At 33.1% G+C, this 17,207-nt stretch overlaps 2 protein-coding genes across 2 annotated transcripts in view; one reads left to right on the top strand and one right to left on the bottom strand.

Annotated features, from left to right (window-relative positions):
* Nucleotides 1–17,207, top strand: part of LOC108609567 (neuroguidin) — a 68,491-nt gene that overhangs the window by 12,455 nt on the left and 38,829 nt on the right. The gene's annotated exons all lie outside the window — the stretch shown is intronic.
* LOC108611842 (ABC transporter G family member 20) lies at nucleotides 2,847–15,231 on the bottom strand. The gene is made up of 10 exons (XM_018004658.2): nucleotides 14,957–15,231; nucleotides 7,163–7,331; nucleotides 6,634–7,056; nucleotides 6,470–6,563; nucleotides 5,420–5,766; nucleotides 4,947–5,356; nucleotides 4,688–4,874; nucleotides 3,932–4,197; nucleotides 3,778–3,864; nucleotides 2,847–3,707 (listed from the first exon to the last, which is right to left on the bottom strand). The coding sequence occupies exons 2-10, from the start codon at nucleotides 7,264–7,266 to the stop codon at nucleotides 3,496–3,498; spliced, it is 2,130 nt and encodes a 709-aa protein (XP_017860147.1). The 5' UTR covers nucleotides 7,267–7,331; nucleotides 14,957–15,231; the 3' UTR covers nucleotides 2,847–3,495.

Raw genomic sequence — 17,207 nt, forward strand, 5'->3', positions numbered from 1 at the left:
CTTTGCTCATTTACAGCTATTGTGAGCATAAGAGAATTTCCATTGTGGTAATTCGGATTTGTTGCCATTGTTCCAGAGTTTACATAACTTGTTGACAGTCTTTTGGTTGGCCTACAGCTTTAGTCAATGAAATTGGAGCAAGAAATTGGTTAAAGCTGACCCAAAGCTGAAGGACAGCCAGACAGACTAAGCAAACACAAAAGGGCAGGCAAGAGGCACACACACACACACACATACACACAGGTGCAAAAAGTAAAGACTAAACGTAAACACAAGAGTTTTACCTTCATTAAATATACGTATAAATATTAGACATGCTTCAGGATCTACAATATATACTTATACATTCGAATGTGTGTGTGTGTGTGTGTGTGTGTATGTTTTTTATGTGGCAATCATTTTGAAGGTCAAATTACGAAATCACCCAAATGATGTTGCCAGCGCACAGGATAACATAATATATGTATATACGTATTATATGTATATATATTAAATGGAGCAAAAGTTGTAACAAACTTTTGAGCTGCCGAATTGTGTTGCACATTTAAGGCCCCAACTAGGTAGAGTGGGCGTGGTGTCTGCTCTGATGTGAAGGACATCAGACGGAGTGCCACAAAATTGTTTTTGAACTGCAAAAACTTTTGTTGCCAGCTCTTGCTGGCCGGCAAGCGGGCAGGCGACTTGACCTACTGGCAGCTTGTGCAAATTTATTTGTTTTTGGCAACTGCAGATGTTTTTTCTTCAGGATAACAAAGGATGTTGACGTTAGCTAGGTGCTACGAGACGTATGCGCAAATTTGTGTGTGTGGGTGTGCGTGGGTGTGAATTTGTGCTTGTGTCTAAAGTGAATTTATGTGTATATTTGAAGCTTTGAGTTTAATTTGAATGATTGAAAACAACAATATAGTATATTTGTATAGCACTTAAGGTTTGTAGTTTCCTAGTTTCATTTATGTTGTTCATTTACTTGGCAAAATTGAGTTTTATTAACTGTGAATAGAGGATATTATGTGTTAAATATAAATACATGTGTAAATATAGATAATATAAATAATTTGTAGCCAGTTGGCTTAAAGGCAATTCATTTTGGTTTTGAAGGCTTACTTTTCTTACTTTCTTACTTTTGACACACCTGCCTTTGCATTTATAAAATTTATATCAAAATAATATCAAAACAAATGCATACGTTCATGTAAATAATTATTTGCAAATATAAACATTAGTTCCTTATTGAGAAGAGAAATATTTGTTTATTACCTAGAACAGTCTCTTTATTTTAATGATGATTAGAACATTATTAACACTTACCAGAAAGACCTAATATTGTAATTCACTTATTGTTAAATCTTAAATTATTCTTTTATAAAAACAAAAACAAAAATTTAAATACAAAATTTAAATGAAAATTCATATACATCTTATAGGCAGAGAAAATAAAACCTGGATATTAAATATTACATTTTTATTAAATTTTAAATGAAATGTAATATAATTTTTTGCTTTCATAAAATTACAATTATCTACAAAAAAATATATAAGTAAATAAATAAATAAATATATAAATAAATAAATAAATAAAAACAAATAAATCAAAATAAAATTTTGTTATGTTACATTTTATATATATTTATTCTGTAATCAAAATTCAATCAAAAGTATTTTTTACTGCTAATTAAAATTGTAGTGCTGGCCTATAGAATTATAATATGTAAAATGAAATTTGAGCAAAATAAGTTTGAACTTTCCATTTGTAAATAAAATATCAAACTTATTTTACTCAACTCTTGCTACTTACTCCATTAAATGTTCTCAATATTTGCTCAACTCACATCTCATTCTCAATTTTCATCTCATTTTTCTGTTCGTCCTGATTTTCCGAGCAACAAGTTTGAAGCACGCACACTGTGACCGCAAATGCAGTGGGAAAACTTTTACTTTTATTTACTTTTGTTTTTTTTGCTGCGCACATTTTATGCAACTTATATAAATGGCAGACGACACTTTGGCCACCTCGTCGGTCCGCCCACCGCCCACCGCCCACAGCAGCTGCACGAGCGTTGGTCTTTTTGTATTTTTCTCTTCGTCATCGTCGTCGTCGTCGACGTTTTCGTATTTGGCAAAGATAAAGTTTTGTAATAAAAATGTCTGCTCGTAGACACCGGCAGACACAGCCAGCCAGCGGGAGGGTTAGGAGGGATGTTAGGGGGCTCAGGGTCTGCTCAGCCCCAGCCAGCCGGACAGACATTTTGTCTAGCAATTTTCAAGCCCGAAGTGTGTCAGCAACTTTGCCACGTCCTCGACTTCCTCTTCATCGTCGTCGTCGTCCTCGGCGTCGTCGTGAACATGTCCTTGTCCTTGGCCCCCACTCAGACAAACACTTTCTGATATTTATATATACATTAGTTGAGGGTAGGGAACTTTCGCTTTAGTTTTGCGCTGGTTTGCATTTTATACACATTTAAAAGCGAGCATTGAAAAACTTGTTGACAGTAATATTTTCCTTTCACTTTAATGTGTTTATTCTGGTTGAGTGCTTTAAGCAAAATTTAAAATTTAAGGAGCTTAATCTGTTTTGTATCATTGCATTTATCATTAAGCTTAGACCACAATTAAAAGACACGCCCTTGTATAAAGTTTTAGTACCGTTTTAGTACATGCTCTAGAAATTCACTCCGACTTAACTTTTCATATTTGATGTCTTTTAATATATTTGAGTACATATTTATATTAATACTGTCTCATCCCACGTTCTAAAAACTTCCCCGTTTAATTATAGTTTTAGTTTACATTGCTTTTAGCACACCATCAAAATAATTACTACAGATTTAAAAAAAAAAAAAACACTGTTTTAAAGTTCGATATTCCATTGAATATATTTATTTGTTGTAGTTTTTTGTTTGTTTATTATTTTTGGTAGCATTCAAATTTCGTTTTAAAGAACTTGCATTTTATAGCAACATTTTAGAACACCTCATTAAGTGCAATGCCTGCTAAATTCTTAAGCATAAAAGATATTATGTATATGTTTTTTTTTTTTTTATAATATTTGGGCTATTTACATAGGTTGCGATTAACGTAAGAACATGTTCTAAAATTTAGTACATGTATATCTTTTGTTTCGTTCATGCTTAAGCTTGAAACGATTCGTTCATGAATAATGTGCTGTGTACTATAAATATTTGTGAGACATCCCTTAAACCATAATGATTTTAGTACAGTCTGACATTGGGCTGCCGAATTTTGAACATATACAACTCTATATTGAAAATCCCCAAGGCAACGCAAATGCTGTCTAAAAATTGCATCAATGAGCTTGTTTTTTTTTTTTTTTTTAAGATGAGAGTCTGCGACATGCGAGTGATATGTGTCTGATAATTCTTAAATTATATAGATACTATAACAAATATATAAAGATTTATATATGAAATCGCCTAAATGGGAAATGCTAATATGCTACAACTTCTAGAAGTTAACCCCAATGTTGAATACAGCCCACTACGCCTTGCGTCTGATGCCCATCAGACAGAGCACAAAGAAGATTATCGTCCAGCCGGCCATAACGAGGAAGCCGTTATAGACCTTCTCGTGGGTAATGCTCCAGCCTTTCTCGATGACATTTCTAGCCGATATTGAGGGTATAGTAAATGGCAAAACCATTACCAAATCCTGCAGGAATGCCGGCATGCTCTCCAACGGCCACAGAAGACCTACACGAAAACCAGAGATTAGATATAATTATATGGAGACATAATTTTCATTAGATATGCGAAGACCTACCGCAGAGTATAATCATGGGATAGAAAGCTCCAGTGGCCACAAAATTAGCCTCCGTGTGCGATTTGCAAAAGACCGAGATGAAAAGACCTGCCAAAGAGATAATAAAATACAAATTAGTTCCATGGCATTTCTATAGCTAAGCGTGTTTATCTACCAAACAACATGCCGCAGAAAGCTGTCAGCGTTAACAGTCCTATTAGCGTAGTTGTATCTCCATTGTTGTACGTATCGAATACGATGCCAATGTAGACGATGACCTCGAACGACTGTAGTGCCATAATAATTAACTGTGTCAGCAGATGACCCCACAGCATTTCGGTGGCCGAAACACCAGCCAAGAGGGTACGATCCCAGATGCCGTCCATGCGCTCCGAAATAAATACGGCTGCCGTCATCAAAGTAGCCAAGAAAAATACCATGCTGATTGGGAAAAAATATATTAAATAGTTACAAAGAAAGTTAGTTAGTAAGATCAAACCGTTTTGTTAATCAAATGTTATACCAATCGATATCTTTATTTACCAATAGATTCGATTAGGTTTTAAAAAATTTTAGTCAAAAGTTAGAAAATTAGAAAATATGGGAGTAAATATTCAGGTGAACGAGTAGACTTATGTATATATCAATAGGGTTCAATCAGTTCCGTGTGGGCAAAAAAGTTTTATAAGAGATTTTCACAATTGCTAAAGGGACTGAAAAAGTGAGTCGGAAATATATAGAGGATATATTCATATTTAACGAATAATCAAATTAGTTTGTTTCTTTAAATATATAAATGGAAGTAAACGAGTTATACAAATTATCATAATCGATAGTTAAGTTGCTTAGCGATACTTTTCAAGTGTTAACGAGCAACAACTTATATCGATTAGTCGATTATAAATACCTGCTGATTCTCTTATATACTCACGTCATAACCACTCCAGGAGCACAATACTGTTGAAACTCAATGTCCGTACTGCCATAGATGGGATCCTGAAACTGTACTGGCAACTTAACCAAGGCAGCCGATACATTACACTCGCGAACAACGGTATTCATAAATGTACTAAACGTGTCCCGAAGCTTTCGTTGCATGAAGTAGCCAACTTGTTGATCTGTAAAGGCAATTGAGCGAGGACAACATGTAATGAGATATGTTTTTTTATATATGCCATGGATAGACTCACCGGTCATATCGATGTGGACAACAATTTCGGAATTGTCAATAGCACCATCCGAGGCATAGATGCTATCCTCAATATATTCATAAACCGAAGCACTGAAGTTGTGAGAGAAATATATATAGCCCACAGTGTTGGCTTTTCTGGCATCCGCATAGGCAGCCTCCTCTGAGGGATAATACTTTCTTGTGGCTATATCGTCGCCCAGTTCCTGGATGTAGCGACAGGAGAGCTTATTGAAGCGACAGGTATCGTTGACGGTATAAATGGTCTGCAGGCTCTCGTCGAAGCACTCGGAATAGCTGCTCACTTCGCCGGAATAGACGCCCAGCTCGAGATTTTTGGGTGTTTTGCCAATGGCCATATAAAAGCAGGACAATTGTATGATGGGAAACAGCATCATGAAGATTATGCCACTAAAAGAAATAAAGATCATATTATAGGAACTTCAAAGTTCCACAACTGCAATCAACACATACGAGGGCTGTCTGAACAGTTGCACAAAGTTCTTGGTCATCATGGCCTTGAGGCGTCCTTTGGTCGTAAAGAAAATCTTCTTGCAATTGTCGTTCTGTGGCTCCACGTACGGCAAAGGCGGCTTCTCAGCCGTCGGCTCATGCACATCGATCACTTCCGTTGGCAACGGCGCTGCTGCGGGCATTGTCGGACTTTTGCCCTGGCTCATAATCTGATTCAGCTGATCTTCATTGCCCTGACGCTGGCTGAGAATGAGGAAAGCGTCTTCAATCGATTGGGTGCCGAATTTGATCATGATATTGGTGGGCGTGTCCTCAGCCAGCAGAACACCATTGCGCATGAGACCGATCTGGGCAATAAAAAATAAATAAAAATAATAAATAAAATAATAATAATTATTTTAATACTTGAAAGTAAATAATTAGTTAGTGGAAGCAGTTAAAGCTAAAGTTGAGAAACTGATTCATAATATTATAAAATAATAAGCTATATACGAGGAGATACAGCTGGAAGACGGCGGCTCTACCCGACTGGGAATACCGCTTCATAGAGCTCATGCTATGTCGATTTATCACATGTAAATTCATCCAAAAGTAAATTCTTCTCTCTTTCCCTCTCTTTCTCTCTCTCTCTTTCTCCCTCTCTCTCTCTCTCTGTCCCTCTTTCTTTCCCTGGCACTCTCTCAGTTTCTTTCTCTCTCTCTTTCCTTGGCTCCCTTTCTTTGGCTTTCAGTCTCTCGCTCTTTCATTCCTAGTCTCCTTCGCAGTCTTTCTATCTTTGACTATCTGTCAGTCTCTCTATTTCTCTCTCTGTATATAAGCAGTATTTGAATGATAAAGTAGTAGTAGTAGTAACTTAGCTAATCACTCTATATATATTCCTCTATTTATGAGTATATATAAAGAGAAGTATATGTATATATAAATATACTTAATGAACGATGCTGACTTCAGCCTATCATGTGCGCTGTCATAACTCTTAATTGAATAATTGTTTATAAAAAAAAGAAAACATAAAATAAAAATGTTTATTTTTTGTAGACTTCAACTTACGTAATTCGCCTGCTTGGCCTCTTCGATATAATGTGTGGTGATAATCACAGCCAATTTGCTATTTCTAGTCGTTTCCACTAGAAAGTCCCAAATTCTACAATAGCAAAAAACGTGTTTAGTAAATATATAACGAAGTATAAGAAGCTTAAGAGCATTGAACTTACTTTTCGCGCAGCATGGGATCAAGTCCGACCGTGGGCTCGTCGAGAATGAGCAGCTCGGGATCGTGTATCATGGCACAGGCGAAGGACAAGCGGCGCTGTTGTCCTCCACTGCATTGCTTGATCATCTGTCCTGCCGACGGCAGTTGCAGCAGATCCTTGAGTATCTTGAACTTCTCACGAATGCGATCATCTGTGAGGCCATAGATGCGACCGAAATAGAACAGAGTCTCCTTGACGGTCATCTCCTCGACCAGCGCGATCTCCTGTGGCATGAAACCGACGCGAGAGCCCGGCACACCGCTGCCCGGCTGACCGGGCTTAACGCCCAGCACAGTGACTTCGCCGCCATTGAGATTACGTTGGCCGACAATGCAGGAGAGCAGCGTTGTCTTGCCACAGCCCGAGGCGCCGAGCAGGCCATAGCTACAGATGGAGAGAAAGAGTGAGAGAGTGAGTGAGAGCGGGGTGAGAGCGGGGGGAGAGGTAAGAGCTATTGACTGATTGGGGTTTCATTATGAATGCCACTCACATGGAGCCACGCATGACGTTCATATTCAGCTGGTTGAGCACAATCTTGGGATTCTTTTTGGAGCCATAGTACTTATAGCCATTGCGCACTTCAACGGCCGCCATTTTGCTTGTGTGTGTGTGCTCTCCTCTCTTTGCGCTCTCTCGTTCGCTCTGACGTCGCTAATGTGCTGTATGATAAAAAAAAAAAAAAAAAAATGAAGAATGATGAGTATCGGATAATTATTTGCGTCAATAAATCTATAAATGGCTATGTATTTTATTGATTTCCATTGCTTTATGACAGACACGTGCCAAGGCACACAAACCGCTTGGGCTGCCAAAAAAATAAAAATAAAAATCCAAAACTGTTGCTGTCCAAGACCTAAACTTGGTGCTAAAATCTTAACTCTCGGCGCACTGCAAACAATTGAAGAATGCCAGAAAGTGAAAATTAAGCCAGCTAACTTAACTCAGTTCGCAGAGTTCAGTGCCCCTTTATTTTAGGTAGATATCATATCTGATATAACTATTATGACATCTCTCATAATTTTTCACACATTTTTGTTTTTATTTTAATATTTAATAGTCTGCTTAGCTAATTCGTATTGAACTTTGTTTTCTTTCCACGTGCGGAGCGCTTCATTAACCTTTGTTTTTGACGATAAAAGCTTTAGAACAATTCTGGCTATCATAATTCTTAAGAGATAATAAAGGGAGGGCAGCTACAGTTGAGCATGTTCATTTTTCGTTAATGAACCTTGAGTGACAATTTACTATACATTAGCTTGGGTGGCTATCTCAATAGAGCTAGACCTTATAACTTAAACCGAGCTGTAGAAGGAGTTACAAATATATGCATATTTATCTCATAAGACAACTACCAAAAATAAGAAAATTCGTAAAAATAAAATAATATTTATAATAACTAAGCATATAAATAATTAAATATTAAATTAATATTTGAGTTGTGATTTGGTATCGTTTTATAGTTTCAATTATTAATTAAAAATATTTTATTAAAAAAAAAAATACGTATATATATATATATATATATATATATATATATATATATATATATATATATATATATATATATATATATATATAAATAGATTTATGTTTGTTTTAATTTTATGTAAGCAAATCTAAAGAAAAAGAAAATCATATTTCACTAATAAAAATTTTGTAAAATATTTGACAGTTGATTGAAATTTTAATAATTTTAATATATTTTATATTCAATTAATTAGCATTAGGATAAAACTTCACATCATTTTATATTTGATTTTCTTTTATTTATGATAAAATATTATTTATTTTACTATGTACAATTAAATACCATTTTAAATTCAGTTTCAACTGTATTAATTTATTTGATAGTATTTTTGTTTTCATTGAAGAACCAAATATAATAATTATTATTATATATTTTTGTTTTTAATTTATGTAAAAAATATATTATATATACAAATAACATGTGTATATAGAATTAACTAATTAAAAATTGAAAATATTTAAAAATAATTCTCAAATTATGCCAATAAAATTTTATATACCCTCATAATTTCATAGTTTGTACGAAAAATGTATATAGAATTACTATTCAAATTCAATATTTAGTTAGACTGAATTAAAACTTGATATTTTGAACTTGCTAATGCAGCTAGGGATTTTAATTACTGTTTGCATGCACTCAAATGCGCGGCTGATGAAGCAAAGGCTGATTATCTTAAAAATATCTAATTAGAAAATAGACTCAGTTAAACAAGTATACTAATGAACACGGTAAACGAATAGTTAATTTATGGAAAATTAATAAAACATTCTATTGGTATTATTGTTTGTGTTATCAGATTCAATATGTACTTAAGAAATGCATAGACGGATTACTAAGCGGCATGGCTAGCCTCATTTCTCAGGCTGAAGGTCATATTCGTTTACCAATATGAATTAGCCGAACGAATTCGCTAATAAAAGGCAACGTAATGCACTTCTCCAGAACGAACCTTCAAGTTGTAAACTTTAATGCGGTTCATTGAAGTTTTGCGGCCGTCAGCAAAGCAAATTGTACAAAGAAAACTAAATAAATAAAATTGCTGAAACACTTAAAAGCAAAACTCGAACAAATTTCATAAGTATTGACAATGGCTATACATGCGCTCAACACAATGTGTACAAGTGAAATTTACTTAGCTGACATTATTTATGCATGTCTGTAAATGCAAATTACAAAGGTGTTCAGAACGCGCTTCGCTCGGACAATGACAATACGGAAAAAAAATGGAATGACAATGTAAAGTGTGTGCGCGCGCTTTTGAGAAGACAAAGCGTCTTGAATAACAAATCGTTAAAAAAGCGGATAGCCAAATGCACACACACACACAGAGGTATACACACATTCACACACAAATAGTGATAGCTATGTATATATATAGACGCATTCCCACATATCCGTACATATAATTAATGTCAAGAAAATGCACTCAGAATAAGCAAATCAAGTTTGGTGAATAGCACGCATAAACAGAACTGTTTAGTAAATATTTCCTTTGGAGAAAGGGCAGCGTGTGGGTAGATCTTATCAGGCATGGCTCATAGCGCATATGAATCATAGCAAAAGCGCTAGAGCTATTATTATAGTATAGATGAACTATTGTTAAATTTGCCAATTAGCGAAAAGCAATTAAGATGTCGGTGCTTATTATTCTGAAAATATTAAATATTTAATAAAATATTCAACCAAAGGGAAATTCATTTAAATGTTGATATAATATGAATTTTGATAATATTATATTAAATTTGATTATATTATAAAGTGTTAAAAACTTTAAACTGCAGCATTATTATTATGGCCATTTTCTTTGTAAAAATTATAAAATTTGTTTATTTTATATATTTTATATTGTATTAAAATAAAATTCTGACTTTTTTTTATAGAAAATTATATTTGTCTTTTAAGAAAGATTTCAAATGTAATATAATATATTACATAAATAATAATTAATTAATTATTAATTAATTTAATGCATTTCTGCATTGACACAAAAATTTATTTGAAATTTTAAATTAATTATTTTGATAGCAGTTGGACATGTATATACGTTTTCTTCAATAATTAGTTATAATAAAATTGCATAGCTAATACTGCCAGAAAAAGAAAACTTACAGATATTTTATCTGCCTAATGTCACAAACCGAGCGTTAACATGATCATGCTAATGCTTGTCAAATGTGTTGAAATATACTGTACAAAACTCAATTGTCTATACGAAAATATACTCAATACATTTTTCTTTTCATTTTCTGGTGATATTTTACATCGCTTGCACCAAGTAAACAGTTTGCTTTACAGTAATAATTATGTGTGATACTGGCTTTTGCTATGTAATTAATGTAGTTTGCTGTTAAGGCAAAGTCAATTGGCAACTCCTGTTCAAATAATAATGGCCTCGTTGTTAGACTTTGACCCAGTTCGAGTGCCAGCTCATGTTTAGCCGAAATCCGTCATAGAGCCAATTGCCATTTACAAAACAAAATGTGTCTATATTCAGCTATAGCTCTCTTGTATCTTTGCATCTCTTGGATACATAATCAAATGAGCCGGCTAACTAGAAAAACAACAATACGCACTCATACTCGCTCACAATATGCCCATAAAACGTTCGAAAGTCAAACTCGAAAAACATAAAAAAAATACGCACAAAAAAAGCGAAAAACAAAAAAAAACAAATTGAGTAAGGTTAGTAACACGAATTCGTGGTCATAAATTTTCGTATCTGTTGTTGATGTTGTTTTATTTGCTTAACATTGCGGCAGATGACGCAAAGGACAACAATTTCGGAGCTGATATGGTTTTAACCCTAAAAGAGAGGCGCGAAGTATATGAAAATTGCGCTGATTTTTGTGAAATACGCATAAAAAAATACAAAATGTTAACATTAAATGCGAGCATAAACTTGACGCCAGAAATATAATGAAAAATGAAAAAGAAAAGTGGAAAAAACTAAAAACGTTTCAATTAGACTCAGACAAGTCGGCAATTAATACTCTTCCTAAAAGCTTTTAGGTGTCTAATAATCTTTTACAAATGTTATTAACTAATAAATACGCTAATAAATGCTCCTAAGTTTTATTATTTATTATTTTTATATATTTATTTTATTGTTATCTCATTTTGACTTATATTTACAAGTTAATTAAAGTTAATCTTAATTAAAGTTAATCTTCTGCTCTTAGAACCGTTTACAAATAACTTAATGCCTACAAGTTTAGATTGTTATTGCTCGTAAAATTTATAACAAAAATTACAAGCGTTAGGTTATGAGTCATTTAAATATTATACCTATTTATTATATACGTTTTTGTGTAAAATTTCTTTTTAAAGACGCGCGCATGAATAACAGACAATATTGAAACTGTTATATATTATTTTATACAAAATATTCTTTATTTAATTTTGTTTGCCTATACTTCTGTTATATCAAATGGAGTAGTAATGACATTTTTACCAAAATCTTTATTTTTAAAGTAAAGAAAAACATTGCAAGCTTAGGTGTTAAATAACTAAATTGTAAATGAAATGAGCTGGCTAATTCGCTTCCTTATTATTTGCTGCCTTTTGAATTTAATGCCTTAACTAAATTTCCCAGTTCTCTGCATCCAAACTTCAAGGCTTTCAGCTGCATTGCAAAGACTAAATTTAATTTACCTCAAATTTTAGTTAATTTCAGAATCAAGTATATTATCAAACTGAGCATATAATTGCCCTGGCAAACTGCAATGCCAAGTGCTCGTACTCTATGCAAGTTGAAATTTAAAAAATTAAAAAACCCCAAAATTAAAAAAATAAATAAATAAATGAAAAAATAGTATAAAATAAGTAAAGCAACACCGAAAACAAAACAACGCCAAGGTTGAACCAACTGGTTGGCAGCAGCGAGCAGCGAGCCGGGGGCCGCGGGCAGCGCTGCAGTTGGCGTCAAAGTCGACGTTTAATGTTAACGTCGTAATGCCAATTGCTGTCGCGGCTGTTCCCAAAAATTGTTTGCAATATGACAACGATATACAATATACAATATACATATTTAAACATATATACACGTGTGTGTGTGTGTGTCTGTGCATTTGCAACGAATTTAATTTGCAAATTTGCAAATCTTGTGCAATGCTTGCGCTGAGTCAAGAAGCCCTGAGCCAAGCGATCGAATGCTTTCTCAGCTGAAAGAATATAGCTACGACGGATATATATAATGAGAGACGGGCATGGCCCCGCCTATCTAAAGTTGTTGCAACTGCATTTAGTGGGTATTTAGTTCGTGCAACATGCAGCAGCAGCAGCCGCCGCAGCCGCAACTATCGTGAATCGCTGCATTGGCCGACAGTTGCTTCCTTCTTGCTGTCACCAGCTGGCCACGCGGCTCTCCCTCTCTCTCTCTCTCTCTATTTTACGCTCCCATTTTATGTCTTTCTCTCTCGGTGTGTTCAATTTCGGTTTGTGGCATGGCCACTTCTTATATAATCCAGCAACAATCATTTCGGCCAAGCTGCAACACCAACAACAACAAACAGCCGGAGCAATCAGCAACAACAGCTGTCTCGGACTAGTTGTGCGCACTGTTTACATCATTTACTCTTTAATAGAGTTTTTGAATTTGAAACTTAAGTGCGATCTATGTAAGATAAGCATTTAATTTGATTTTGAAATCATAAATAACTATTTACTAAGCAGAAACTTGATTTTAATTTGAAAGGGTTTTTAGTATTAGATATTTGAGGTTGAACTGATGCCGGAGATCTTTCTAATATACAAAATTTACTGAAAGTAATATCCTAATATTTAATTAAATAAAATGTGTCTGATCTCAACAGTTAATAAAAAAAATTGAATTTATTCCTATAAAATATAAATATAAATATAAATATAAATATAAATATAAATATAAATATAAATATAAATATAAATATAAATATAAATATAAATATAAATATAAATATAAATATAAATATAAATATAAATATAAATATAAATATAAATATAAATATAAATATAAATATAAATATAAATATAAATATAAATATAAATATAAATATAAATATAAATATAAATATAAATATAAATATAAATATAAATATAAATATTTTTTGTTTTTTTGTTTTTTTTTTTTTGTTGCAAAAGTCTTTTTTAGTTCAAATTGAGGACAGTAATATTTTAAAGAATTAAATTTTATGACAAATTTTGTAATTAATAAAAACTTTAAATTTAAATCAATTCTATAAATATATTTTTATTTAATCGCAACCAAAATCTTCAGTTTCCTAATCCAAACCCATGTTTAAGCAGTCTATTCATATAGTCATATAATATCCTAGCTCCTAGCTCCTACCTCCAAACAAACGTTAAAATCTGAAAGTAAATGATTTTAATTATGTTACCAACTCCAATTGCTCATTGTTGCAAGCACATGGTTTTTTTGTTTTTCTTTTTTTTTTTTTTTTTTCTTTGATTATAATTTGTGCTATTCGTTTTGCATTTTCTTTAACGTTTTGTTATTTCTTCTTCCATTTGAATTTTGTTTCATTTCCTTTATGTGATTATTCTCTGTGTTAGTTTTGCCGTTTTGTTTTTTCTGTGTCATTTCGCATCAGTGCATTATGGACATGTAACAATTTTGTTCACTTGGCGACACAGCTCGAGTAGAAAGGCATGATAAAGCAAAAGACTATCTGCAATGTGTGTAAGTGTGTGGCTAGACGATCATCTTACGAGAAATGTGGGTTAGGCTGGCGCATGAAGAAGCAAATTGTTTGCCAATCGGAATAACCAAGGAAAACCGCTGAGCGCTTTTCCCCAGCAACTAGCCGCTTGATAGCTAAAACATCTCTCGAAGTGATCTTAACCTGAGCTTTATCAACGACTCTAACTGAAGCTAAAAAATACAAAAATGGTATATATATTTGTGTATATGGGTGTATATATGGTCAGTCATTGTCTGTTGCAATATTTTGCATTGCTCAATCTCGTTCAGCGTTCAGCGTACATTTCCCATATACTCAGGTACTACTGTACGCTCATTTTCGAAATATATGTATATATATACATATATATAATTTTTTTGGTGTTGTGGAAAAACAAACAGAAAGGCAGTTAACAGTAGCAGGGGCAATCAACATTGAGCTGTTGCTGTTGTTGTGAAGTTCACTCATTTTGTGGCTGTGTCTTGTCTTCACATATATACATACATGTATATATATATTATATTTCTTTTATTATCTTTTTTATTGCACTTTTCGAGTGTGTAAACAACTGTAAAACAAAGTCAAATGAAACAGTTTCAAATAACTTCTTTGCGCTGGCTTCTTTCTTTTGCGTTGGCTTAGCTCGTTTTATTTTATTTTATTTTATTTTTTTTTTTTTTATATGCTTGGCCAATAAGACATACATACACATGCACACACGGGTGCACGCACACACACATATATCACTTGTTGCTGTTTCATGCATTTGCACACGCGCCATCCCGCGTAAGTTTGTGTCTTAAGTCTTTCGTTTTACATTTTAATTTTTGTTTTTCGCTGTTTTTCGGTTGTTTTTGCATAAGAAATTAAAGAAAAATAACAGCTGACTAATTTAAAATGCGGAAATTTTGTTTTAGCCCAAAAAAACTTGAGTTTAACATATGTGTATATTTTATTTTAAGTTTAGTTATTTCAACTTTTTGTTTTTGTTCACTTGGTTTTTTAGTTTTATAAATATTTAACTGCCTTAAATTATCTTTGAAGTATTTTAAATTTTATTTTGTAAACGCTTTCCTACCATGCAGCGCTCTTCTAACCAACTTCTCCTTGAGCACGCGCCTCTGTTGCAATTTTGTTCAGCTGTGTTTCTTGCTCGCCTGTGTTTTTTTTTTTTTTTTAGCTTTTTTGTTGTTTTTGTTTTTTGCCAACCGACTACCAAGTTTGGCCGCAGCGCGTAACGTTTTTTTCTTTTTCTTTTTCTTCTTTGCTTTCTGTCTACGTTAACGTGCTGGCATGCGCTTGAGCCAAGTATCGCGGCCAAGCTTCGTTTATCGACTGAGCGCAGAAAGCAAACAGCAACTCGCTCGCAAGCTCGACGGCTCAGTTCGCCCACAAAAGTTGAGCTACGCAGCTTTTGCGGCGCTTTGTCGACGCTTTTCAAGCGGCTAAAGAAACTAAAAAAAAAAAAAAAAAAAAAAAAACGAAAAAAAATGTTTTTTTCAATTGACATTTGAAATAGAAAAAAAATTAAAGAAAAAAATAGTTTCTATATAATATATATTAAAAAATGCCCAGCGCAAGTTTTTTTTACTTTTTTATTTTTTATGCATATCTAAAAGAACTTGTTCAGGTTGCTAAGAATTTCAAAGTAATTAAAATTCTATACCCAGACATTTTTGAAATATTTATTGAATATAAAAATTTCAGAATTGATATTATATTATAAGAAGTCTTAGGTAAACGTAGCTAAATCTTAGTTCTTAAGCTTATGCACATATTGAACGTATTTAACATGATTTCAAACTATTTCTTTACAGGTATGCAAATAGTTGATAGTAATTATTATTCAATGGTGAGTGCCTCTTTGATTGTCGTCTTAAGTGCGCATTTAATAATTTATATAAGGTCTCATTGCTAGCCTAACAGACCCTAACTGAACTGGAGACCCTCCAAAATTGTTTTTCAGACAAGTTTAGATTCTTTTTAATGCTGAATTGTTCAAATTAGAATTGTATGCTTTACAAATTTCGTTTCATATGACGTTTGTTTCATATGATTATTTCAGTGCTTGCCTGCTTCTTCTTCCATCCATCTAGAATTATTATTGACATGCAAAACATGGAGCTCAAAAAGATTATTCTAATTAAATCTATTTAACGACATCATTTAGGTTTAGTTGCTGTTGATCTTTTCCCAGACTGGGCGACTCCACGTTCAAATTGGCATGGCGTGTGCTTAGTTTAAATCTATTTGGGAGGAGCAAAAGCCAAGTCTATGAGGAAGCCAAAAACAATTTGTCATTCGTTCTTTAGCCTCTGAATAGTTGAACTCGGGTTTGTTATTATTTGGTTAGTTAGTTCAACTAGAACTTGGGTCCGTTGGGATTTCTTATAATGTGCAAAAATAGTTATTTATAGACTTTAAGCTAATAGCCAATCTCTAATGCAGTCTAATATTATTCCAGCATCAATGGTTAATTAAAAATAGAATGACTTTAGTATATCAAATTACTTATCATAATTGAATGAATATAAAATTAAATTAAATTCGAAATTGAATGGTATAGACAGTATGTTTGTTTTGCTATTTCTACATCCGCTTTGGAATGCTTACATATGTATATTTGACAATCTGTTGAGGCATTGATCAGCTTTGACACTTGCCTTAACCGAGGCGTTCAGGTGTCTGTTAGAATTTATAATTATATCACTGCTTAGGCATAGAACAACAGCTGTTCGATCTGGTAACACTTTGCTTGTCTGAATATAGATATACAGCTGTTTGATCAGCAAAGTCGTATGAATATTAATGATTCTCAATACGTACAAGTCCAAAGAAAAAGCTTTTCAGTCCAGTCTGCTACTGGATTTAATAGAGTCTTGAATCTTTACTTTATGTCTTATTCCCAGAATTACTTATTGTTTTAAATTATTACAATTTAAATGAAATTAATTTAGCTTGTTTTCAATCTGTCTTGAGCAATTAGTTAGTTGTTTCTCTTATTGATATTCTTAACCAACGACCAATGCATATTTATAATCCTCAAGCTATTTCGATTCTTTCTGCTCTTCCACCAATTTATGTATTTCCAATTTCCAATTTTTTATTTTTTATTAAAATATTAACCTGACACAATTTAAGTTCTGTAAACTATAAAATGCATTTGTTAATATTTTATGCTAATATGTTTTCATCTACTTTCAACTCCTAACTGACTTTATTACAGGGTCTGTCAAGCTTTCCAACAGGAACTTCAAATTCTCAACATGACTTAGACATAAAACCCGCTATTTGATCTGCGCTTGCCTTAAACAATTTTTCATGCTCTC

The sequence above is a fragment of the Drosophila arizonae genome, chromosome 3, assembly GCF_054131065.1.
Source record: "Drosophila arizonae isolate 15081-1271.41 chromosome 3, UAZ_ARI_1.0, whole genome shotgun sequence".
In the NCBI taxonomy this organism is placed as follows: Eukaryota; Metazoa; Arthropoda; class Insecta; order Diptera; family Drosophilidae; genus Drosophila; species Drosophila arizonae.

Excerpts from the sequence above, each read along its gene's own strand:
- LOC108611842 (XM_018004658.2), bottom strand. The coding sequence starts at position 7,266 with ATGGCGGCCGTTGAAGTGCGCAATGGCTATAAGTACTATGGCTCCAAA. Across the intron at positions 6,564-6,633 it reads GATCCCATGCTGCGCGAAAA|AATTTGGGACTTTCTAGTGG; the intron begins GTAAGTTCAATG and ends TTGCTATTGTAG. Across the intron at positions 4,875-4,946 it reads TGTCCACATCGATATGACCG|ATCAACAAGTTGGCTACTTC; the intron begins GTGAGTCTATCC and ends TTGCCTTTACAG.